A 24,236-nucleotide genomic window follows, 5' to 3' on the forward strand; every position below is an offset into this window, starting at 1 on the left:
AATTGTGCACAGCAGTGAACACAAATAAACATGGATTGAGAGAACAAATTTATTCTTTTTTTTTAAGGGATTATTACCCCCAGAAAGCGATCCGCGAATTGACTAACAACCGGGTTCCTACTTACTGCTAAGTACATAAAGCGTGTGAAGTAAGGAAACTTGTCCAATGTTTCGCCCTGCCTGGGAATCAAACCCCATCCTCTACTTACAAGGAGAGTGCTCTAACCACTATGCTACAGGACTCAACCTTTTGACCCAATGCCAACAGTTATTCCAAATGAGCCAGGCTGACACCAGTCTGTGAGAGATAAAAGTAATCCTGGAACAACTCATCAACTATGGCTCTACTGCCTCCCTATTGCTGAACGGATCGATTTTGAGATCCTCACACTTGTTTTCAACCCGCTATCTCCCCTCGACTGACTTTGGCCTTCGTTCTTCGTGCACTCCATTCCACCATTGCTGCCCAGAAGTGAGAGCACCTGAGTTTGATTCCCGATTTGCCGCATTTCGTTCACAAAATATACGGTCAATTCACATTATAGTATATTCTGTAAAGCACTTTGAAACATCTAGAAGATGTGATAAGGAACTGTATCAAATGCAAGAATTTTTATTATTGGTGGCTGCACTTTCAGCCACTACACCCGAAAACTCGCAAACATTCTTCCTCTTTCCCTTTGCCTTGCCCCTTCCTTCCCCATCTTCAGGTCATGCCTGAAGACCTTATTTGACCATGCCTATGGTCACCTCCCCTCCCCCGGCTCGGCGCCCTGCTCCGTCACTGTCAAGCGCTCTGAGACGCTATCCTGCGTGAGGGGCGCTATATAAATGCAAGTTGTTGTTGTATTTTTGTAAAAATGGGATTTCAGGAGCTCCAGTTGAAATGAACACACAAGGATAACAATGTAAAAGGTTTAATTCTACAGCCCTGTACCAATTTCCATTGTTACATTTTATCATTTAATAATTAGTTACTAAAATATTTTCTAACTTTATGCTTTTATTCTGTAAAATATGAAGAGGAGGGCAACAATTAAAATGCATTACAAGTGGAGTAATCCACTACAATACCTTCCACTCATATTTGTGCCTTTCACATAGGTGAACAGCTCAGTGCAGCTGAATGAGACACTGAACTAGATGGGGAGAAGGTGATTCAAAGAGGTTGGTATTTCCAAAGGATTTTGAAGCCAAGTAGAAAGTTGCAGAGATTTGGGAGATTATCAGAGAGTAGGAACATAGCTGAAAGTTGCTGATGGTGGGGTTGAGAGGGTAAGGGATGTGCAGCAGACCAGAGTTTGGAAGCTGAGGGAGTTGGAGAGAGAGCGGGGTGGGGGCTGGATGAGATAGCAGTGGCAGGCTGGGTAGGAAGTGGAGAGGTTTGAAGACCAGAATGAGCGTCTTGAAGTCGATCTGCTGGGGATGGAGTCATTGGAGCCTGGCCAGAATGGGGTTGATAGGTATCTAAATTGGGAGAGGATATTATCTGGTGTTAGACTGACAGCAAATACAATGTTGTGTTAAAAGTGTCAGGGCAAGGAGCTCATCATCACCATCATGTGGACATCACAATAGACTATGCACAGTAGAATCATCAACACACAACATCACCTGGGAGGAACACAAAGGAAAGCATGTCAGAGCCACACCTTACAGCAGGACTTAACACTGAAAATGAAATCAGGAACAGCTTTAAAATTACTCGATTGCACAGCAAACTGCATCCTCTGAGTGAATTGTGAGCTGCAGCAACAGGTCAGCACCACCGGCACCACCTAATAACAGACAGCATAGTATCCATTAGCAAAGCCCAGCACCCGAGGGTAACACGCCAAGCCATTGTGCAGCGACTGGTTTCCACAGTTCGTAAAAAGACTGGGTTTCAAAATAAGAATAAATTTCAGCATTTTCTACATAATTCTTGCCATCTTGGGGTAAGGGATTGTGTTCAAAACAATCAACCTGCCTCTGTTGGTAGCACTTTTGTCTCTTAGTCAGACGTTTGACCCACAATGGGACTTTGAGCTAAATAACCAGACTGACACAGTGCGGGGGAGAGCTGCATTGTTGGAGGTCCTGCCTTTCAGATGAGGTGTTAAACCAAAGTCCCAGTTGCTTTGGTTTAACACAAGATTGCCTGTATACGCCGATACCTCTCCCCCTGGGTCTCTGAGCCCTGCATTTATCACGTCCAAACTTGACTATTCCACTGCTCTGCTCGCCAGACTCCCCAGCTCTTCCATTCACAGATTATCCAGACCTCTGCAGCCCACGTTTCTTTCTGCACAAGGTTCTGCAAGCCTATCACCCCCATCCTCATTTGGCTCCATTGGTTCCCCATTGGATTGAGTTCAAAAATCTTTGTTCTCCCCTTTAAATCCCTCCAGGGTTCTGCCATACCCTTCCACTGTGCTATATACCTGTAAATTTGTATTATCTTGGTGTATCTTGAATTTTAGCACAACATAGTCTTTAAGATTAAGACGAGGTGGAATGTTATGCCTCACCTGAAGCCAGGAGTTAGTTACTGGTGGAAGCTTCTCATTGTGGAATTTGCACAGCTGTAAAGGGGAAAATGAAGAGAATCAGGGTGAGGAGGAAAGACATATCAGGTTCTCTCTCAATACAGATCTCTTAAGCTGGGCTCAAGGTGTATAAAAATACAACAATATTGATCCTTGCATTTGATGTAGCATCTATCATGTCAAAACATCTCAAAGTACTTCACAGGGAATTGCGTCATGTGTTCTGATCTATCATATATATGGTTGTTAGTCGATTGTTGGATCATTTTTCCGGGGGTAATAATCCCCTTCAAAAAAAAATGTGGTCACTCAATCCACGACTATTTGTGGGACACTGATGTGCGCAATTGGCTGCCGCATTTCGCCCACAAAATATACAGTTAATTCACTTTACAGTATCCTGTAAAGCTTTGAGACGTCTCAAAGACGTGATAAGGCTCTATATAACATGCAAGGATTATTATTATCTGTAGGTAAGGAATTGTGCTCAATCAACCTGCCTCAGTTGGTAGCATTTTTGTCTCACGAGTCAGACGTTTGACCCACATTGAGACTTTGAGCTGAATAACCAGACTGACACGTTAGTACCGTGCTGGGGGAGAGCTGCAAAGTCCCAAATGCTTATTTAATTAACCCAATTTAAGAAAGTAAGTCCTCCCCGTGTCTTGGCCAACAGTTGGTCCTTCACTTCACGGTTGTTTGTGGGATACTCTGGTGTGCAAATTGGCAGTCGTGTTGGCCTGCAAATACAGTCATAGGAAACTGGGCAACACGCTATAATAAATGCCAAGAATTGTTTTCATCATTAATAATGTGCATTGATGTTCCATCACAGAATGAATTATATTTTATACCATCACAGAATGAATTATATTTTATAGAATAAGACTACACATACACTGTGCTTTACAGTAAACTCCTGTGAAATATCACCATTTTGACACCTGAGGTATAGGTTTACTTTATTAATGTAATATTTTGGAACACCCAGAATTTGGCAAAGTCTTGATTTTGAAGTTATTTTCTAAAAGTAAAGCTGCTCCAGACGTAGTTAAGAATTAGCCGAATCCTATGATGCTCTGAAACGCTATAGAGTAAATCTAGACCCAGTTAAAATTTCTACCCAGAAACACATGAGAAGCAGAATCCGCATTAGCTTTGAAAAGGAGGATTAGATAAATATATGAAAATGCAAAAAAAATGCGAAAAGAGTTTGGAGAAAAGGCAGGAGAAAGAGACTAAACAGATAGTTCTTGCAGAGAGACATACCTGTGCTGTAAAATGGAGTTTGTAGCTTTGTGGTTACTTACCTGAGCAAGAAAGCCTGTGTTCGATTCCTGGGCAGGGTAAAACCTTAGGCAAGTTTCTTTACCCCATAACGCTTCTGTTTACCTCGCAGTAAGTAGGAACCCGGTTGGTGGGACACTGCTGTGCGCAATTGGCTAAGGTGTTTCACCCACAAAATGTACAGTCAATTCACTTTACAGTATATTCTGTGAAGCGCTTGAGATGTTTAGAAGGCGCTATATCAAATGCAAGGATTATTACTATTACTATGTTATGTAAAATATAATGATTCTGTAAATCTCGGATCCAGGCATATTGCTGGCTGTGAGAGATCAGTGTGGAAAGAATCTCTGCTCATTGGGACCTCGCTGCTAACAGCTGGCTGCTGACTCATCTGCCTGGGGCCAAACGCAGAGGCCAGAAATAAAACGCTGATGGCTTAAAAATATCCAGGAAGGGCAAGTAGATGAATCAGTGAAATGGGAGCTGCAGTGGCGTGACATTCCCACCAAGAATGGGAACCCGCTGAGATCGGCAGCACCTGCTGGCCACAACAGCCCCTTTCTGTAATCCAGCCTGGGGAGGATATGGTTTGCCAAATACACAGTGTGACAACAGGATCACAATTATAACAACAACAACTTGCACTTATACAGCGCCCTTCACGAGGGGGCAGCCCCTCAGAGCTCTTAACATTGGTGGAGCCCAACGCAGAGCCGGGGGTGGAGGGAGGAGCTGACCTTAAGCACAGTCAAAGAGCTGGAAGTAGGGAGCAAGTTGGACGGAGTGAGGGAGAGAGTTCCATAATAATATTAATAATTTTTTTTGAAGGGACTATTACCCCTGGAAAAGCGATCCTATATTGGGGTGAGGGTACGATCAGGAATTGTCTTCTATCAACAATCACTGTCTGGCCTTCCTTATACCAGAAAGTTGTCCTGGGAAAGATACTCAGGACTGCTGTTGCAGCACAATTTAGCTGTTTCCATGAACATGTGAACGACAGTACTGCTTCTCCTTACCACTGCTGAGTGTGCTGTCCCTTTAAATAACTTTTGTGAGCAACTCACATCAATATCTTAAAAGCTATTTACTCTTCAGCACTGAGTGCAGATGTGAGCGAGTGGTGTGTGAGTGAAGCACTGTAACTTCTGTAAAGCTGTAGCACAAAGTGCACCAGGCGACACACGGTCAGGGCACGTTAACCTCGAAATCCTCCACTGCTGCATTTGCGGGAGCTGTCTATTTGAAGGGAAACTGAGATATTCCAAAGATGGTTGCCACACAGCTTTTTGTGTGTGTGTGCGTGTTGGTGGGGGGGCAGGGGGGTTATCATATAATACTGTCATCCTTAGAACAATGCAGAGTTTACAAAGTGAGAGTCAGTTAGCTAGGATTAATGATACGTTAATCCCTCCAAATCAAGGCTTGTTTTGGGAGGGATCTGGAGAATGTCCAGAACAGTAGATAAGATATTGCTCCACTTAGTAACTGGATCACTCCTGAACATGCCCAGCTTATCATTGAGACAAAGTTCTCTGAAGACAAATCATTAACATTCTAGTCATCAGCATTTAATGTAAGGTCTTCCTTCAGTGTCAATAGGGATCAACCACTGGGATGTTGGTTTAACTAAAGGGGGGCTAGGAATTTATTGCTGTGTTTGTTTAAGATATAATTTATTGGAAAGTGAGTGGCAGAAAAATCTGACAACACACTGCACCTCGTGTTACAGTCTTGTTAAACATTCCCAGCTCCAGTGGCTCGCATTGCCTCCAGCGGGATCTACCCTGTATCCGCTGGACGAGGTTATGGCAGAAAAACTACAATGCATTTGCTTACTAGCCTCTCAAAGCCCCTTCCCCTCCCTCAGTTTGCAGCCCCCTCTCATTCTCCCCTTCTATCTCACGGCCCCTTCCCATAGCTCATACCCCCATCTACCCCTCTGGCTCTCAGCCCCTCCCCAATCTCCCCCTCTGTCTCATGTAGGCGGACACACAGACACTCTGTGTGTCTCGCTGCAGTCATGGTGTTCACTGGTACTGGGCAGCTCTGGGACCCAATGTGATTCAGCGCCTTTGACATGTTGCAGGTTCTAAAAGGAGACACGGAGCGAGGGCAGCAATGCCAACAGCTGCAGCCTAGATCAGGCCCATTTTCCACCGGTTTCAATTTATTCACAACCCTTCCTGGGAGCTATGTATGTAAATATCCTGTGTGTCCTTTAGGAAGGACAATATGTTAGCATCAATACTAAACCTATTTAATTTCCGTTTCTATGCGTAATCAGTCACAATCAGCAGAATTAGTAAATGTGTGTTAGCAGCTGTTCATCGAGCAGAGCAAATGCCAATGTATCTGATGGCACCGGTACAAGGAGCAGCTTCAGCCTGGAAGTCAATAGAGTCTGCATAGCTTCCTCCTATGTACAGGGCAGAGACTCTCTACATATGGCACCTCTGATACAAGCAGAGAATAGAGCTCTCTCTACACAAGTGTCACCCTGGCTCAGTGAGTAGCATTCTCGCTTCAGGAGACAAAGGGTACAGTTTCAAGCCCCACTTTAGCACTTTGAGCTCATAGTCTAGGCTGACACTCCAGTATAATGCTGGGGTTGGGGCTGCACTGCATTGTAGGAAAAGCTGTTCTGCAGATGAGACATTAAACCGTGGCCCGGTCTACCTTTTCAGGTGGGCGTTGAAGATCCCATTACACTATTCAAAAAGAAAAGAAAGTTTCTCCGGGTATTCTGACCAACAATCTCCCAGATAAAATCGGTCCTTAACTTCATGGTTCTATTCCTGTGTGCAATTTGGCTGTCACATTAGCCTACAAGATATAGTCACAATCTACAGTCAACGCTGTCAAGCGCTTTGAGACATTGACAATGTGATAAGGTGCTATGTCAAATGGAAGGATTATTTATTTACCACATTCTCCCATAAAGGCAAAGACTCGGATTCTCTGCACATCTCACCCTCTCAATACAGAGCCAGAGGCCTTGTGTTTCTCTACACCGTACATACAATTTACATAGTGGCTATATATATTATACACATATACACATACAGTCCACCTACCAGCCCCAGCCCCCCAACCCCCACTCCGCCCACCTACCATTATTATTATTATTGCAAGCATGCTCCTAACCTTTCACATCGAGTCTGCAGTCCACCACTGCTTCCCCGAGGTCATTGATGGCTTTGCAGGTGTAGATACCACCATCAAAGGCGCAGGGTTTGCGGATCTCCAGAGTGCAGATTCCCTCATTGGTCATAACTCTGTATTTGGGGTCTCCTCCAAGAATTATTTGGTTCTTCATCCAAATGACCTTAGGCTGAAATGCAAAATGAAGAGTCATCCAAATTGAGCTGTTCTAGTCTCAAACGTGCATTAAATTATTTACATGAGCTGATTCCAGATGCGCTTATGGAGTGCACATAATGGTTAGGGAGGGCTCTGTTCTTGACAATATTGGAAAATAGGTAAGAGTTTCTCCCAGTGTCATAGCCAACAATCCTCAAGTTGAATTGGTCGTTCACTCCACCATCGTGTGTTTTGCACAAATTGCCACATTTGCCTATAAATGGTCACTACACCTGACCTGGCTGTAATTACCCGAGAAACATTTTGAGCCATTGCAACATTATATAACATAAAGATTATTAAGATCTGTGAATCTATCAGCAACATGGGAGCAATATTCAGGAACTCAAGACTTTTATTTTGGAGAAGGGTTTTGGAAGATCCAACCCTGGTAGTTCAATGCCTTTTACAGAGAGGAGCAGAGGAAGGGACTGACTTATTTTTACGTAATTGAGTTTACAACAGCACACATCGCATTGAGAATATTTAAAAATATTTTGAAACATATTAACAGTCACTGGTGATGAAAGAGACAAATTGCATTTAATGAAAGGAAGCCCTGACAAACTGTCCTGGCTCCCCCCAGTGCTGGATAGGTGGTCACGAATGCACTTACCATAGAGGAAGAACAACTCTTTTCATTGACTTTAGTGTTATGGATGATTACTGCCAATTTCCCTCTTAATTTTCTTGTTTACGTCTGGTTTTCGTCTCTCTTTCCCTGCTTAGCTGACAAGGGGGTGGGGAAAAGAATGGAGAGATCCATGGACAAGCAAGAGGACTGGGCAAAAAGAAAGTGGCCGATAGTTTAACCTTCCCCAGTCCCAGGAACAGACCTGTTCACATTAACCAACATCATATAGTACTAACTGCAGTTGTGGAAGGGAAAAGATCTTTAACTCCCAGGTTTGACCTGATCCTGTTTATCCTAGTTTCCTACATTGTGAATTGATTGTATTGGTTTGGTTTCTGAAGAGATGCACACCAAGGTGCAGAGGATCTGGTTCCAGAGGCATAAAATATCAGTTGTCCTATTTCCTATTTGGAGCTCTGCCACTGCATCTGCTATCCCCTCCCCATCAAATCCTCCTACCCAGGCCCCTACCCATCCCTCCCTCCACACCTTTGAACCTGTCTCCTACGCCTCTCTCATCACCACCATGAAACCTACCACTTGCTCACTCAACCCAATCCCTACCCCCTCCTTACCTTGCAGCTCCAACTCCTAGCCCTTCTACTCACTGACATTGTTAACCTCTCCCTGTCCTCCGGTACTCTATCCACCCTTTTAAAAAACGCTGTCATCACTCCTATCCTTAAAAAACCCTCCCTGGACCCTTCTCTACTCACTAACTACCACCCCATCTCCAACCTCCCTTTCCTCTCCAAGGGTCTGGAACAAGTTGTTGCTTCGTTCCTTCCTCTCTCGCTACTCCATTCTCGAACCCCTCCAATTGGGCTTCCGTGCCACCCACAGCACAGCAACAGCCCCAGTCAAAGTGACAATGATATTCTGTCCATCTATGAGCAGGGCTCCCTTTGCCTTCTCATCCTCTTTGACCTCTGTGCTACTTTCTACACCGTTGTCCACGCTATCCAAATCCATGGCCTTTCCTCTCACCTCAAGCTTTATGGCTCTGTCCTTGACTGGTTCAGATCGTACCTCTCACACCGCCTGTGCTTCATCTCCAAAAATGGTTTCTCCTCCAGCCCCCGCACCTTCTCGTGCGATGTTCCTCAGGGCTCTGTCTTTGGACCCCTCCTCTTCAACATCTATATGCTCTCTCTTGGTGACATAATCCGCAGAAATGTATGGAGCTCTGCATCCACAGACATGTATGCGGATGACGCCCAACTCTATCTCTCTGCCTCCACCCTTGACTCCAGGATCACTGCTGTCCTGACAGAACGTCTGTCAGACATTAAGTCCTGGATGAGAGCTAACTTTCTTCAGTTGAACGTCAACAAAACCGAGGCTCTCCTGATTGGCTCCTGTCAGCACCTCCTCACCTCAGACGCTGACAGCATCACCATCTATGGTTGCTCACTCCCCCTCACTGAGCCAGTCTGGAACCTTGGAGTCTTATTTGACCCTCAACTATTCTTTCTACCTCACATCTGAGCCATGACCCGCTCTGCCTTCCCCACCTCCACAACGTCCCCCGGCTCCACCACTGTCTCACACCGCAGGTCCCCAAGACCCTCATACACACCTTCATTACATCGAGGCTCGACTAAGCAAACTCCCTACTTGTCGGTCTCCCCAACTCCTCCCTCCACAGGCTGCAGATCATCCAGAACTCTGCAGCCCATGTCCTCTCCCGCACCAGGCTCCGTGACCCTATCACCCCCATCCTCGCCCGACTCAATTGGCTTCCCATCACACAGAGGATACAGTTCAAGATCCCGGTCCTCACCTTCAAAGCCTCCACAATCTTGCTCCACCCTAACTCTGCGACTTCCTAACCCCTTGCCATCTTGCTCACTCCCACCGCTCAGCGGCTCCACCCTGCTTCGCATCCCCCGCCGCGCTTTCTCCACTATGGCAGGTGGGCCTTCTGGCACTCTGCCCCACCCTCCGGAACTCGATCTCATAGTGCCTCCGTCTCGCCCCCTCCCTCGCCTCCTTCAAGACCGAACTCAAGACCCTCCTCTTAGACTGTGGTTTCGATCTCCCTGCTTCCTCCCCTCCCCCATCCCTGACCCCAACCCCAGCTCGGGTCCGTAACTCTGTCTCTCCAGCGCCTTGGGACGTCCTCTTGACGTGAAAGGCATTTTACAAATGTAATTTTGTTGTTGATGTTGGGGCTCTACCCCCAAAACCTGTGGATGCTGGATCCATTCAAATTTTCAAGACTGAGGTGGATAGATATTTGTTACGTCAGGGGATCAAGGGATATGGGGCAAAAGTAAGTAAATGGAGCTCAGGTACAGATCAGCCATGATCTAATAGATGGTGGACCAGGTTCGAGGGGCTGAATGGCCTCCTCCTATTCCTATGTTCCTACCTTAGGATTCCCCCTCACGCTGCAAAAGAGTTTGGTGGTGAAGCCTGTGGTGGCTGATCTGTCCGCCAGAGGCTGTGTGAATTTCGGGGCCTCTGCAAAGTTCTTCTCTTTGTATTCTGGAGGCTTGTATGTAACACCTACAAGGGACAAACATAGGCACCAGTCACGTTACTGTAACCTTAAACCACTGCACCAACACACGATAATGAATGATAGGAATTTCAGCACAGGAGGCCATTCGGCCCAATGTGCCACTTCCCAACCAAATGATCCATTCCGCTTGCTTTTCCCTGTCTTCAGATCGCACCTGAAGACCTTCCTCTTCAACCATACCTACAGTCACCTCCCTCCTCCTCACTCGGCGTCAGGCTCCACCACTATCAAGCACTCTGGGACGCTACCATGCACGAGGGACACTGTATAAATGCAAGTTGTTGTTGCTCTTTCCCCCAAAAAATATTTTTACAGCTTAATTCACAAAGCAGCTCATCTCATTCTGATTGAAATACTGGTTATGACTCACTTGTGGTGACACATCCCACCTTATATACCCCCTGCAAGAGTATTGCTTCTAACCTCCTCCTGTACGCTTTTTTACCTGTTACACTGTTGTCAAAAAGTATCTTGAAGCCATACATTTTAATTATTTTGGGACATCCTATTGAAAGGCACTGTATAAAATGTAAATATAATGTATTGTAATTTCCATATAATCGTTCCAAATGTCTACCTTAATTACTATTTTTGGTTAGGTGCCAGATGGATCACAAAGCCTGTAGATTCCTACTTGTCTATCCACATAGTAAACAAGAACAAACAACAACAATTTACATTTATTTAGCGCCATCCACGTCAGAAGGACGCACCCAAGGCTCTGGACAGTTAAGGGTTTTGCACCAGAGCTGGGGATTCGAATGGGGGTGGGAGTTTAGCCAAAGGCACGGTCAAAGAGGAAGGTCAAAATTGGGCCTTGAAGGAGGAAAAAGGGGGTGAGGCGGAGGAACTCAAAACATTTGGTGATAGATTCATATTTTAAGCCTGCACCCTACACATACGTATATTTCTGATATTAAAAATATCTGCAATTCAAATTTAAACACATCAGCAGGAGGCAAAATATATGAGAATTAATATTAGGTCTCTAACCCTATTTATCTACTGGCTGTTATTGAATATTTCTTATTCACCAAAAGGAACAGAACTTCTACTGCATTAAGTAGCAAAGTATTTGGAAAAAAACTACTACCTCCGTGGTTGGCCCACAGAATTTTTTTAAAAAATTGTTTTACCGTTTCAACAACAACTTGAATTCATATAGTGCCCCTCAAATAGGGAAGCATCCCAGAGCACTTGACAGTGGCGGAGAATGATGCCGAGCCAGGGGGAAGTGACTGTACCGTCAAAGAGGAAAGTCTTCAGGCGCGACCTGAAGATGGTGAAAGAAGTGATAAGGCTGAAAGTGCGATCACCGATGGTGGAGAGAAGGGTACGAGGGACATGCAGGAGGCCAGAGCCAGTTTCAGGCATAATCCGCTTAAATTGGAATTCCAAACACCTGGAGTCTGGTAAGATGGGAATTTACTATACTCTTTTTTGGTTTTCAAAGCTTGCAATTGGCGTTTCACACTCAATTGCAAATTGGATCCCAGCCTGCATTGGTGACTCACTTGTTTTGTCGATGTAGGCAGTGCCCTTGGCCTGTGCTGCCACCTCACTCAGTCCACAAAGGTTCTCCGAGAAGACTCGGAAAGTGTACGTGTTGCCCATGATCAGGTCCGAGACGGTACAGGTAGTCATGTGACAATTCTCCAGCACGGTGAACCATTCCTAAAGCCAACAGACAGAGATGTTACTCCCTAGCACATTCAGCTCATTTTAGTGGTATGGAGAATTTCCATTCAATAAAATCTGCAGAATAGCAAAATAACTATCTTTCCACGAAAGCATCAAATTACCAATTGGCCTTTCTCCACAGTCATCGTAGTTGTTCTTAGTGATACCATGGGTGAGTCTCCTCATATTACAATTGTGTAAATGTGTCTTGGGTTCCAAAATGTGGGAATTATTTATCAATGATTCAGTAACGATAGAAATTGCCACCGATCTCAGGGAATTCCATTCTGGAAGACTATATTGGAGCAGAGGTTCCCAGGGTCTTCATGATCAGAACAAGTCTCCATTTGTGTGATTCAGAATCTTTACTAAAGAAGTCGGTTTGAAATCCCACAGATTAGGCCTTTGGGGGTTTTCCAGTGTCACAGGGACCTATTCATTGGTTGGGCATTTATCTACACAGTGACCCACTCATTTATATATGTCTAGCTTTGATTTTGAGATAACTAAAGATTCTTAAATGATATGAAAGCTGTGTAATTATGTGTCATTTGTGGCTAAATGTTTGGCAGTGTATTAATGTTGTTGGAGTACTGAGAGAGAGCTCCAGCTATAGAAATATCAGAGATCCCTGGATAATCTGTACATAGCTCAGGCATGATTATGGCTGATGGTGGATCAGCAGGGGTTGTTTGGACTTGGAATGATTGAGAGGGCTCCTCTCGTTTCTCACACGATCCTCGGCCACTAACTCACAGGCACAATGTCACTAGTGGAAAAAAGTGGTCACGTTTTCCCACTTACTCCAGTTTTCTTTTCGGCTTTCTGGATGGTGTAACCTTTGATTTCCACGTTGCCGTTGTCTTTGGGAGGCTGCCATTCCAGGGCTACATTGAAACCCCAAACATCCAGCAACTTCAGGTTCTGAGGAGGTCCAGGTTGCTCTGGAAAGTCAGCCACAAGTGAGATGCTGTCAGTTGTGACACTTTGCTTCAAATGGTTCTGCAGTGCAAGTACTTAAACTCATAATCTAATAATATTATTTAATAATAATAATCCTTGCATTTGATATAGGGCCTTATCTCGTCTTCGAGACATCACAAAGAGCTTCACAGAATATACCGCAAAGTGAATTGACTATATTCTGTGGGCGAAAGGCGGCAGCCAATTGCACACAGCAGCGTCCACAAACAATGTTGGATTGAGTGACCAAAATATTCTTTTTATTATTTATTTATCTATGCCGGCACCCTGGGTGGCAATAGGAATTGCAAAAGATGCTGTACTTAAGATAAGACTTTAAACAAAGGTTCCATTTGCCTGTTGAGGGGTATAACGGAATTGCTGAATACATAGTCATTCACTTGTTCATCATTGCCGTGAAGCACTTTCCAAGATGTTCTGACATCACAAAGGCATAAAAAATTATAATTTTGTCCATTTTGTTTTGGTAAATGTTGCAGCTAAATGCATGAGTGTTCTTATTGCTGGTATACGAACAGCATCCTGCTTTATACCAACTGTTCACAGATATCGTGCAGTTTGTGGGGTGATTTTCTGTGATAACACTGAGAAAGAAAAACATCTAACTTGGGAACACGTTTACAATGCTTTGCCCAATCCTTTCTCTCAGACAGGATGACTTGAGTGAACAATCTTCCTATCATACTGAGTATAGTGATGTAAAATTATTCGTAATAAATTAAAAGCAGCATTAAGTCAATATGATTTAGTAATCAGTTTAGTAATAATAACCCTTTAGATGGATTTAGCGCCTATAATGTTGAAATTTCTACATCCTACAACCCAAATTCGCCCTAGGAGCTGCCTAGATCATCGGCACAATATGGGTCATGTATATAATCAAGCCTCTTCAGTGCTGTTCGCAGGTGCAAGGATAATGGAAGAAACATCTCTTCAGTTGTGATCATTCAGTTAATTTATATCTATATTGATAAGCACATACAGAGGCAAATATCCACAAATACATACCTATGATTTGGATGTCAATTAAAGCTTCATCCACCAGGTCACTGACCTGGAGGGTCATCTTGAACTTGCCCGAGTCTTTCCTCTCAGCCTTGCGGATGAACAGGATGGTATCTGTGGAGCTGTTGCGGATAGTCACATGAGCTTTATCCAGAGGCTCCCCGTTCTTTGTCCAGGTCACCACAGGTTTAGGTTTGCCCTGAACACAGCAATAAAACACTTGGTTAAGGCAGAATCCGAACAAGGCCAGAGCTGTCTGAGGGTGGGCAGTGCAATTGGTCAGCATTAGCAAGGTGTTCAGATACCTTCATCATTTTTTAAATGGAGAGATTCACTTCTCACGGGAGTGACAGAGATAACAATCCATTCATTGATTGTCCATTGACTTACTCGTTGACCTACTCCTTGACGAATTAGCCATATTACGAAGCAGCTTCTGTTTATGTAATAGAAGAAATAGGACTGCAGCAAATTGCAGAGGGAGGGTGGGGCAAGGTCATGGATGCATTTAAGGTTAGAACAAGGATTTTTTAAGTGAATATGCTGGGAATAGGAAGCCAAATGAGCCAGGAAATATGGGCGAGGATGGACTCACAGAGCCCGGTACAGGAAAGAATAATAATAATCTTTGCATTTGATATAGCGCTTTTCCCGTCTTCTAGACATCTCAAAGCGCTTCACAGAATATGCTCTAAAGTGAATTGACTGTATATTTTCAGGCAAAACCAAGTTATGGAGTTCTGAATGATCTGGAGTGTGGTGGAGGGTTGAGCTGGGAAGGCTAGTAAGCAGGGCATTGGACAGGTCACATCTGGAAGTAAAGAACACATAGAGGAAGGTTTGGGCTGCGTTGGGGATGAAATAGAGACACAGCCAAACTGCTGAAGTTGGAGAAGTCTGTACATGGAAGCAAGCAGGGTTGAATAGAGGAGATGGGATGGATAAATATACCATGTTTTAGCTTGTTGATCTTGGGGATCTGAGAATATCCATGCTCCTCGGGAGATATTCCACACAGTCTCCAACAGAATAGCCTTTGTAAGGTGCCAACCGGAATATCTTAATGGCTCAATCTCATTCTGTGCTTTCTTATGTTCTTATGTTAAGTGCTCCGAGACGCTGCCCTGTGTGAAGGGCGCTCTGTGAATGCAAGTTGTTGTTGTTCTTGTGTAACTAATGAGGTTGCCTGATTTCATAGGAGATGAACAGGCTGATCAATAAGCGAACATTGATGCTTTGAATCTGAACAAATACAAGTAAATAAAATCCACTGTTGATATTGAAGGTTCCTGATCACAGCCATTGCTGACTATATCGACACAGGCAGCGCTGTGCATGGTACCTTATATTTGCACCAAAGCGTCATATTTACTCACCGTGAAAGGTATAACCAAATTGACAGTCTCTCCGACTTTCTTAAAGAAGGTCCCTCTCAAGTTGCGTGGCAAACGGATCTTTGGGCGATCTGTATTAAGAAATCAACTTAAAATCATAGAATCTTACAGCACAGAAACCATCGTACTTCTTTGAAAGAGCTATCCAACTACTCCCACTCCCCCAACTGTTATGCCACAGCCCTACAAACTTTTGGTTTTTAAGTACCTATCTAATTCCCAGTTAAAGATTATAAATGAGAAAGGTTATAGCTTCTGAGACTCAAAATATCATCTAGTCTCAGCCCTTAGCCATTTTGTCTCACAATTTTAAATTGTGCAAAAATTCTTGATTTCAATCATATTTTTGGAAGCAGGTTTGTAAGATCTGTGAGAAACAGTTTCCAAGTTAATTCTAAATTCACAAAAGCGATTTTACAGAGTAAGACTATCTGGAATTTCAGGCCTCTGGTGCTTTGAACAATATTTCTGCTTCTTTCAAAATCTTTGAACTTAGCCTTTCATCTCTCCTGTCTGTGAGGCATTGCTGGCACACTTTAGCTGACACGACTACATAGCAGCAATTGCAACACTTCAATTGAACTCATTGTATGAAGTACTTTGAGCTATTTCAATGTAATAAGATATCACAGTAAGTATTATTAGATTACAAGGAAGCTTCATGTAACTGAGACCCAAGACTCGTATAGTTACTGCAGATATTTACTGCAAACTTTGTCAATGAGAGTAATGACTGTTCAACTCAAATCATCACGAAATGATCCACTGTAATATGAAATGCATTGAAGGCAAGGCTCTGGTCAGATTCGATTTATTTTTAAAGTTTAGGATTCACAAGAGACATTTAGATGAAGAAGGTCCTTTGACCATTTGACCCCATCCTTCCAGAACGAGTTCAAATGGGTCATCCTACAGAGTCCCAATACAGAGTCAAGCCATTTATTGATGCCAGCATTCTAGGCTCTACCAAACTTCCTATTAACTCAATCTAGCATTGATTAATCTATACTAATAAGATAAAGTGTCTGTCCGCTAATAACGCAATAACCGATTGATGCAGAGATATGATTTATACTTCATTGGAAAGGTCTTGCAGGCGGGAGTGTCATGGACATTTTTTGTTCGGGGATCTCCTATCGTTGATGAACTATGTTTAAAAAAATGCTTTTATTAAGCCCCAAGATATGAGGTATGCATGGTATTCTGCAACAAGTAGTGACAGAGGAAATCACACACCCTTCTAAAGAGAAAAATCTATTCTAATATATTCTGTAACAAATGTATGGCAGTTTTTTTGGGTTGTCGTGGGAACTACAGTCCTCTCAACCAGAAGTCCTCCCAATAGCACATGTTTGTAATCTTAAGGGAAGATGCCTAAGAAGCGAAGATCAACTCTTTCAAGGACAAATAAAAATGCCAGACAAGAGAGAGAAAACTGATTAAGTAAAACTGAAGAACAAAGAACAGCACGGCTGGACTTCAATGCTGAAAGGACTGCAAGAGCAAGGAAAAATGAATTGCACACTCAAAGAGTCCGCCCAGCTGAGTATAGATAAAGACTAACTAGGGGTCTGTCTGTGTGTCAATCTACATTCCACATTGGATCCTTTGGTTTTAAGCAAAGCTGCAATGGGTACAGCTGGTATCTTATAAACCAGTACAGGCTCCAGGCTGCCTCAGTTAGAATGTTTGAGTCCATAAACTCAGATCTCATCTCATAACAAACTTATATAAATCACTTTGCCACTGATGTTACTTCCTGCACCACTGACGGTAATTCCCCCAGCAAGTGATGTCACCAGACTTCCTGTGCTTCAGGTGCATGCACAGCAGGTAGGTAGTAAGTGACGTCAGCGGCACTGCCCGTCAGAGCACACTATGTGAGGGAGGCCGGCTGGTCAGTACTGGGAGCCATTACCTGCAGAAACACACACCGGCCACTCCATCGTTTACCTGAGCTATAAGTAAAGCTTTGCCAAACTGAGACGCTTCCCAACAGAATGTCAGAGATGCCACGGAAACATCCCTTCGCGTTTCATGTTATGGGATTGTTAAACTCCACTTGAGCAAACAAACAGAACTTCAGGTTAATGACTCATCAGAAGGACGGCTCCAGTGACAATGCTGCGTTCCCCAAGTCCTGCACCAGAGCCACAACACATTACCAAGTGAAACAAAAGGAGCCATGACCAATACAGTTACAATGTTATGAGATAATAACGCAACCGTATACAGCTGACAGTGCTGGAACAAGTTGCTATGAGGACTCAAAACAGTGCGTATTAGTGCTGAGTATTTAATCTTAGACAGGTCCAGATGTCCTTCATGACAGCTGTAATAGCATGTGCTACTCCAACACAAGAATCCGCTGAGGAATGTTTCCTTCATACTAACACTTATCGCTACCGTGCTTGTAGAGTGGATGAAATGTGACACCTTCCCAATCCCTCCACATTAGGTCTGATTTTTGGGGCAAAGGTCTCTATTTTAATTACGCTGGCAACTCTTTACTTACCAATTCCCTCCATGATGAGGACAGGCTGTCCTACTGTGGCATGGGCACTTGCTCCACAGGCGTTCACAGCTTTAACACGGACATTGATCTTATCCCCGACAGCAAGTTGTTTAATGATCAAGCAGGTCCTTGTGATCAATTCCTTGTTAGCAACGATCCAGTCTTGCTCTTTGAATATAATAAGGAAAATAAACAGTTCAATTTAACTAAAGGCAAAATACTGCAGATGCTGGAAATCTGAAATATAAACGGAAGACGCTGGGAACCTCAGCAGGTCAGGCAGCATCTATGAAGCGAGTTAACGTTTCAGGTCAGGACCTTTTGTCAGAATGACAGTTTTGACACAGGGCAAAACCTTAGGCAAGTTTCCTTACGCCAGAAGCCTCTGTTTACCTAGCAGTAAGTAGGAACCTGCTTATTATTATAATAATGCTTGTATTTGACATAGAGCCTTATCACATCTTTCAGACATATCAAAACGTTTTAGAGAATATACAGTAAAGCGAATAGACTGTATATTTTCTTGGTGAAACGTGGCAGACAATTGCACACACCAGAGTCTGACAAACCGTTTTGAATTAAAGTGACCAATTTATTATTTTTTTTGAAGGAATTATTAACCCAGAAAAGCGATCGACTAACAACCAGTTTCCTACTTACTGCTCGGTAAACAGAGGCCAGTGGAGTAAGAAAACCTGCCGAACATTTTGCCCTGCCACGAATGAAACCCACTCGCTTGTGAGGGTGAGTGCTCTGACCACTGTACCCCACAAAATACAGCCCACTTTACAATATATTCTGTGAAGTGCTTTGAGATGTCTCAACAACATAATCAGGTGCTATATCAAATGTAAGAATTATTATTATTATAAGAACAAGTGGTCTACAGATTGGTCTTCCTCTTCAAATTAAATATGAAAATTAAACTACAGTTGACGTTCTCTTTCTGTTTTTCAGCAACATTCTGATTATTTCCAAAAGTTTTTTTTGGATTCCCCCCAAAAGATCAAGGTCTTCAAAAGGCAATTTGTGTTGGGAATGCTGAGTTGGGCTCAGTAATTGAATGGATTTTCAGCATGTCAAATCTTATTCCCTCAATTACATGACAGTTAGAATTTCTGGGAATTTTCTTTGGAAGGCCGGATCTTGTAAATCGATCAGATATCATTTTATTTTAAACTTGCAGATTCACCCACTGACACAAGTGACAGTAACTAGAATCAGACACAGTTCACAGACATAAATCCTGGTCTTCAGTTTGTATATCCCAGTCAGTAATTGCTTGACCATTTTCCCAATAAGTTCCACATTCAGATCATCCTCTGTGTAAAGAAAAGCCTGCTTGTGCTCTGGGTAAGCACTCAACCACAAATTATATTTACAAAGCGCCTTTCAGTATATTCTGTGAAGCGCTTTGATATGTCTCAACGACCTGATAAGGCATTATATCAAACACAAAGATTATTATTATTGTAACATCGCACAGCTCCAGAGGTGATTGGTTACGGTTCAGATATGGTTTAGTAGATCTCCAGCATTGCATTAACGAAGAGCATACAATTTAACAAAAGTTCTGAAAGTGGTTTTAAATATATTCATACTTAATATAAATATTAATGAATAATAAATGTGTGTTAGAGACAAGTCTCTATTATATAATGGATTGTTAGACAGTGATATCAAGGGTAAGCTGTGCAGGTTTAGCACTCCAGCAGTTACCCCAACGCACACTCTGGGGTTCTCAAACTTTGGCTCTTGCCAACCTGCGCCTAATACTCTCCAGAATTAGGTAACCAGGAGGCGTCCCTCCAGGTCTCCATTCCAACAATCTATCTCTGGGATTTCCATGGGTAGGTGGGATACATGATCCCAGGCTGGGCAAAATACAATATACTGCACAAGGTGGAGTTATATAAGGCTGCTGATATGTAAGGCTATGAAATTGGATGTTCTAACTCTAGTACCATCTGCAATAACAATCCCAGCTCCTGCTTTATGCTGACTGACTTTATTCTGAAAATGCTGATAATCTCATCACCATCACGGTCATAGCAACTGAAATATTTTTAGACTCACTCCCTTCTTTGCAGTATTCCACAATGTACCCGCCCAGGCCAGAGGGGCCGATGCTCTGGGGTGGGCTCCACTTAAGGGTCAGTGAGGTTTCCTTCACATCCTCCACCTTCAGGTCCAAAGGAGCACTCGGCACGTCTGAGCAAGGAGAGGAGAGAAGGTCAGACTTACTAAAAAAGAACACAATAATAATTTGGTCACTTCAATCCACAACTGTATGTGGGACACTGCTGTGCGTAATTGGCTGTCAAGTTTTGTCCACATAATATACAAACAATTCACTTTACAGTACATTCTGTGAAACACTTTGAGACGTCTCAATGACATGAATAGGTGCTATCTCAAATCAAAACTTACCTAATAGTTGTTGAGTTAATTTTTTTAGGATTGTTGTTATTATTATAATATCGATGAGAAAGTAGGAACCCAGCTGTTAGGTGGATCACTTCCAGGGGTAATAATCTCTTCCCCAAAAAATAATAATTTGGTCACTCAATCCATAACGGTTTATGGGACACTGCAGTGCGCACCTGCGTTTTGCTCACAAACTATAGTCATTACACTTTACAGAGTACTCTGCGAAGGGCTTGTGGGCCGTTTCAGTGACTTGATAAGGCGCTATATCACACGCAAAGTCTATTATTATGATTATTGTTACTATCATAGCTATGATTATTGTTATATAGATTATCATAATCAAGGAACTGAAGGCAGCAAATGCTCGATGGTTAAAAAAAGGCAACTCAACAACTATTAGGTAAGTTTTGTACCTGGTTTGGGAGCCTCGGGTTGTGCTGGAGCTGCTGGAGCTGCTGCTGGAGCTGCTGCTGCTGGAGGAGCTGCTGGAGCTGCTGGAGCTGCTGCTGCTGGAGGAGCTGCTGGAGGAGAGGGCTCGGGCAGCGCAGGGGGTGGGGTGGGTTCTGCTGGTGCTGTTGTGTCAGACATGGTGTGAGGTCCCTGTGCTGGTGATCTGCTGGTGTGGGGCAGTGAGGAGGGGACAGGAACCTCTTATATCCCCTCTGTGGTCCCGGGGCCGCCCCCCCCCTCCCCCCCCTCCCCCCCTCCCCCCTCCCGGAGCCCTGTGGGGCTGAGGCTCCGCCGCTCCCGACGCCAATCACTGCCACTCTGTGTCTGTGGGTCGGACCTCCGACGGCGTCAGTGCCGCAGAGAGAGAGAGAGAGAGTCACAGCTCCGGAGGAGCAACAGCCGACAGCCGTTTGATTTGATCAATAAATGATGGTAATTGGAAGGGCAGTAAAGTGACTGTTTTTCAGTGCTGAGGTTTTCCCCCCTGCCCACTGAGTTCGAGTTCTGACGGGTGAGAGTATCTCCGTTTGATTTGATCAATAAATGATGGTAATTGGAAGGGCAGTAAAGTGACTGCCCACTGCCCACTGCCCACTGCCCACTGAGTTCGAGTTCTGACGGGTGAGAGTATCTGCACTGCCCACTGCCCACTGCCCACTGCCCACTCCCACTGCCCACTGCCCACTGCCCCACTGCCCACTGCCCCCCTGCCCACTGCCCACTGCCCACTGCCCACTGCCCCACTGCCCACTGCCCCACTGCCCACGGCCCCCTGCCCACTGCCCCCCTGCCCACTGCCCCCCTGCCCACTGCCCACTGCCCCACTGCCCCACTGCCCACTGCCCCACTGCCCCCTGCCCACTGCCCCCCTGCCCACTGCCCACTGCCCCCTGCCCACTGCCCACTGCCCCACTGCCCACTGCCCACTGCCCACTGCCCCCTGCCCACTGCCCACTGCCCCACTGCCCCACTGCCCACTGCCCACTGCCCACAGCCCCCCTGCCCACTGCCCCCTGCCCACTGCCCCACTGCCCCACTGCCCACTGCCCCCCTGCCCACTGCCCCACTGCCCCCCTGCCCACTGCCCCCCTGCCCACTGCCCACTGCCCCACTGCCCCACTGCCCACTGCCCCCTGCCCACTGCCCACTGCCCCACTGCCCACTGCCCCACTGCCCCACTGCCCACTGCCCCCCTGCCCACTGCCCACTGCCCACTGCCACTGCCCCCTGCCCACTGCCCACTGTCCCACTGCCCACTGCCCACTGCCCCCTGCCCACTGCCCACTGCCCCACTGCCCACTGCCCACTGCCCCACTGCCCACTGCCCACTGCCCACTGCCCACTGCCCCACTGCCCACTGCCCACTGTCCCACTGCCCACTGTCCCACTGCCCACTGCCCCCCTGCCCACTGCCCACTGCCCACTGCCCCACTGCCCACTGCCCCCCTGCCCACTGCCCACTGCCCCACTGCCCCCTGCCCCCTGCCCCCTGCCCACTGCCCCTGCCCCCTGCCCACTGCCCCCCTGCCCACTGCCCACTGCCCCCCTGCCCACTGCCCCTGCCCCCCTGCCCACTGCCCCTGCCCCCCTGCCCCCTGCCCCCTGCCCACTGCCCACTGCCCACTGCCCACTGCCCACTGCCCACTGCCCACTGCCCACTGCCCCCTGCCCACTGCCCACTGCCCACTGCCCCCCTGCCCACTGCCCCACTGCCCACTGCCCCACTGCCCACTGCCCCCCTGCCCACTGCCCCCTGCCCCTGCCCACTGCCCCACTGCCCACTGCCCACTGCCCCCCTGCCCACTGCCCCCCTGCCCACTGCCCACTGCCCCCTGCCCACTGCCCACTGCCCCACTGCCCACTGCCCACTGCCCACTGCCCCCCTGCCAACTGCCCCCCTGCCCACTGCCCACTGCCCCACTGCCCACTGCCCCACTACCCACTGCCCACTGCCCCACTGCCCACTGCCCCACTGCCCACTGCCCACTGCCCACTGCCCACTGCCCCCTGCCCACTGCCCACTGCCCACTGCCCCCCGCCCACTGCCCACTGCCCACTGCCCACTGCCCACTGCCCACTGCCCCCCTGCCCACTGCCCACTGCCCACTGCCCACTGCCCCACTGCCCCCTGCCCACTGCCCCCTGCCCACTGCCCACTGCCCCACTGCCCACTGCCCCCTGCCCACTGCCCACTGCCCCACTGCCCCACTGCCCACTGCCCACTGCCCCCCTGCCCACTGCCCCCTGCCCACTGCCCCCCTGCCCACTGCCCACTGCCCCCCTGCCCACTGCCCACTGCCCCTGCCCACTGCCCCACTGCCCACTGCCCCCTGCCCACTGCCCACTGCCCCCTGCCCCCTGCCCACTGCCCCACTGCCCCACTGCCCACTGCCCCCTGCCCACTGCCCACTGCCCCACTGCCCACTGCCCACTGCCCTGCCCCTGCCCACTGCCCACTGCCCCACTGCCCCCTGCCCACTGCCCACTGCCCACTGCCCACTGCCACTGCCCCACTGCCCACTGCCCACTGTCCCACTGCCCACTGCCCACTGCCCCACTGCCCACTGCCCCCCTGCCCACTGCCCCCCTGCCCACTGCCCCCTGCCCACTGCCCACTGCCCCCTGCCCACTGCCCCCCTGCCCACTGCCCACTGCCCCCCTGCCCACTGCCCACTGCCCCCCTGCCCACTGCCCACTGCCCCACTGCCCACTGCCCCCCTGCCCACTGCCCACTGCCCACTGCCCACTGCCCCCCTGCCCACTGCCCCCTGCCCACTGCCCACTGCCCCCCTGCCCACTGCCCCCTGCCCACTGCCCCCCTGCCCACTGCCCACTGCCCCCCTGCCCACTGCCCACTGCCCACTGCCCCCCTGCCCACTGCCCCCTGCCCCCCTGCCCACTGCCCACTGCCCACTGCCCCCTGCCCATTGCCCACTGCCCACCTGCCCCCCTGCCCACTGCCCACTGCCCCCTGCCCACTGCCCCCCTGCCCACTGCCCCCTGCCCACTGCCCCACTGCCCCCCTGCCCACTGCCCCCTGCCCACTGCCCACTGCCCCCTGCCCACTGCCCACTGCCCCACTGCCCACTGCCCCTGCCCACTGCCCACTGCCCACTGCCCACTGCCCCACTGCCCACTGCCCCCTGCCCACTGCCCACTGCCCCACTGCCCCACTGCCCACTGCCCACTGCCCACTGCCCCACTGCCCACTGCCCCACTGCCCACTGCCCCCTGCCCACTGCCCACTGCCCCACTGCCCCACTGCCCACTGCCCACTGCCCCACTGCCCCACTGCCCCTGCCCACTGCCCCCCTGCCCACTGCCCACTGCCCACTGCCCCACTGCCCCACTGCCCACTGCCCCCCTGCCCACTGCCCACTGCCCCACTGCCCCACTGCCCACTGCCCACTGCCCCACTGCCCACTGCCCCCTGCCC

At 47.4% G+C, this 24,236-nt stretch overlaps 1 protein-coding gene across 1 annotated transcript; it reads right to left on the reverse strand.

The window, feature by feature from the left end:
• Positions 1-901: 901 nt before the first annotated feature.
• Positions 902-21,003, reverse strand: LOC103190114 (myosin-binding protein H). The gene is made up of 12 exons (XM_042342188.1): positions 20,866-21,003; positions 20,764-20,826; positions 19,997-20,131; positions 17,921-18,088; positions 15,388-15,476; positions 14,015-14,210; positions 12,827-12,966; positions 11,857-12,016; positions 10,190-10,326; positions 6,966-7,152; positions 2,511-2,564; positions 902-1,467 (listed from the first exon to the last, which is right to left on the reverse strand). The coding sequence occupies exons 1-11, from the start codon at positions 20,936-20,938 to the stop codon at positions 2,545-2,547; spliced, it is 1,368 nt and encodes a 455-aa protein (XP_042198122.1). The 5' UTR covers positions 20,939-21,003; the 3' UTR covers positions 902-1,467; positions 2,511-2,544.
• Positions 21,004-24,236: the final 3,233 nt, after the last annotated feature.

This window comes from Callorhinchus milii, unplaced genomic scaffold (genome assembly GCF_018977255.1).
Source record: "Callorhinchus milii isolate IMCB2004 unplaced genomic scaffold, IMCB_Cmil_1.0 Scaffold19, whole genome shotgun sequence".
NCBI lineage: Eukaryota > Metazoa > Chordata > Chondrichthyes > Chimaeriformes > Callorhinchidae > Callorhinchus > Callorhinchus milii.

Bases quoted from the DNA above. Each gene is read 5' to 3' on its own strand.
- LOC103190114 (XM_042342188.1), bottom strand. From the start codon at position 20,938: ATGTCTGACACAACAGCACCAGCAGAACCCACCCCACCCCCTGCGCTG. The intron at 10,327-11,856 runs GTGAGTCACCAA...TGTCCCTTGTAG, and splicing joins TGCCTACATCGACAAAACAA to GTGTTACATACAAGCCTCCA. The intron at 2,565-6,965 runs GTTAGGAGCATG...TCCCCTTTACAG, and splicing joins CTGCAGACTCGATGTGAAAG to CTGTGCAAATTCCACAATGA.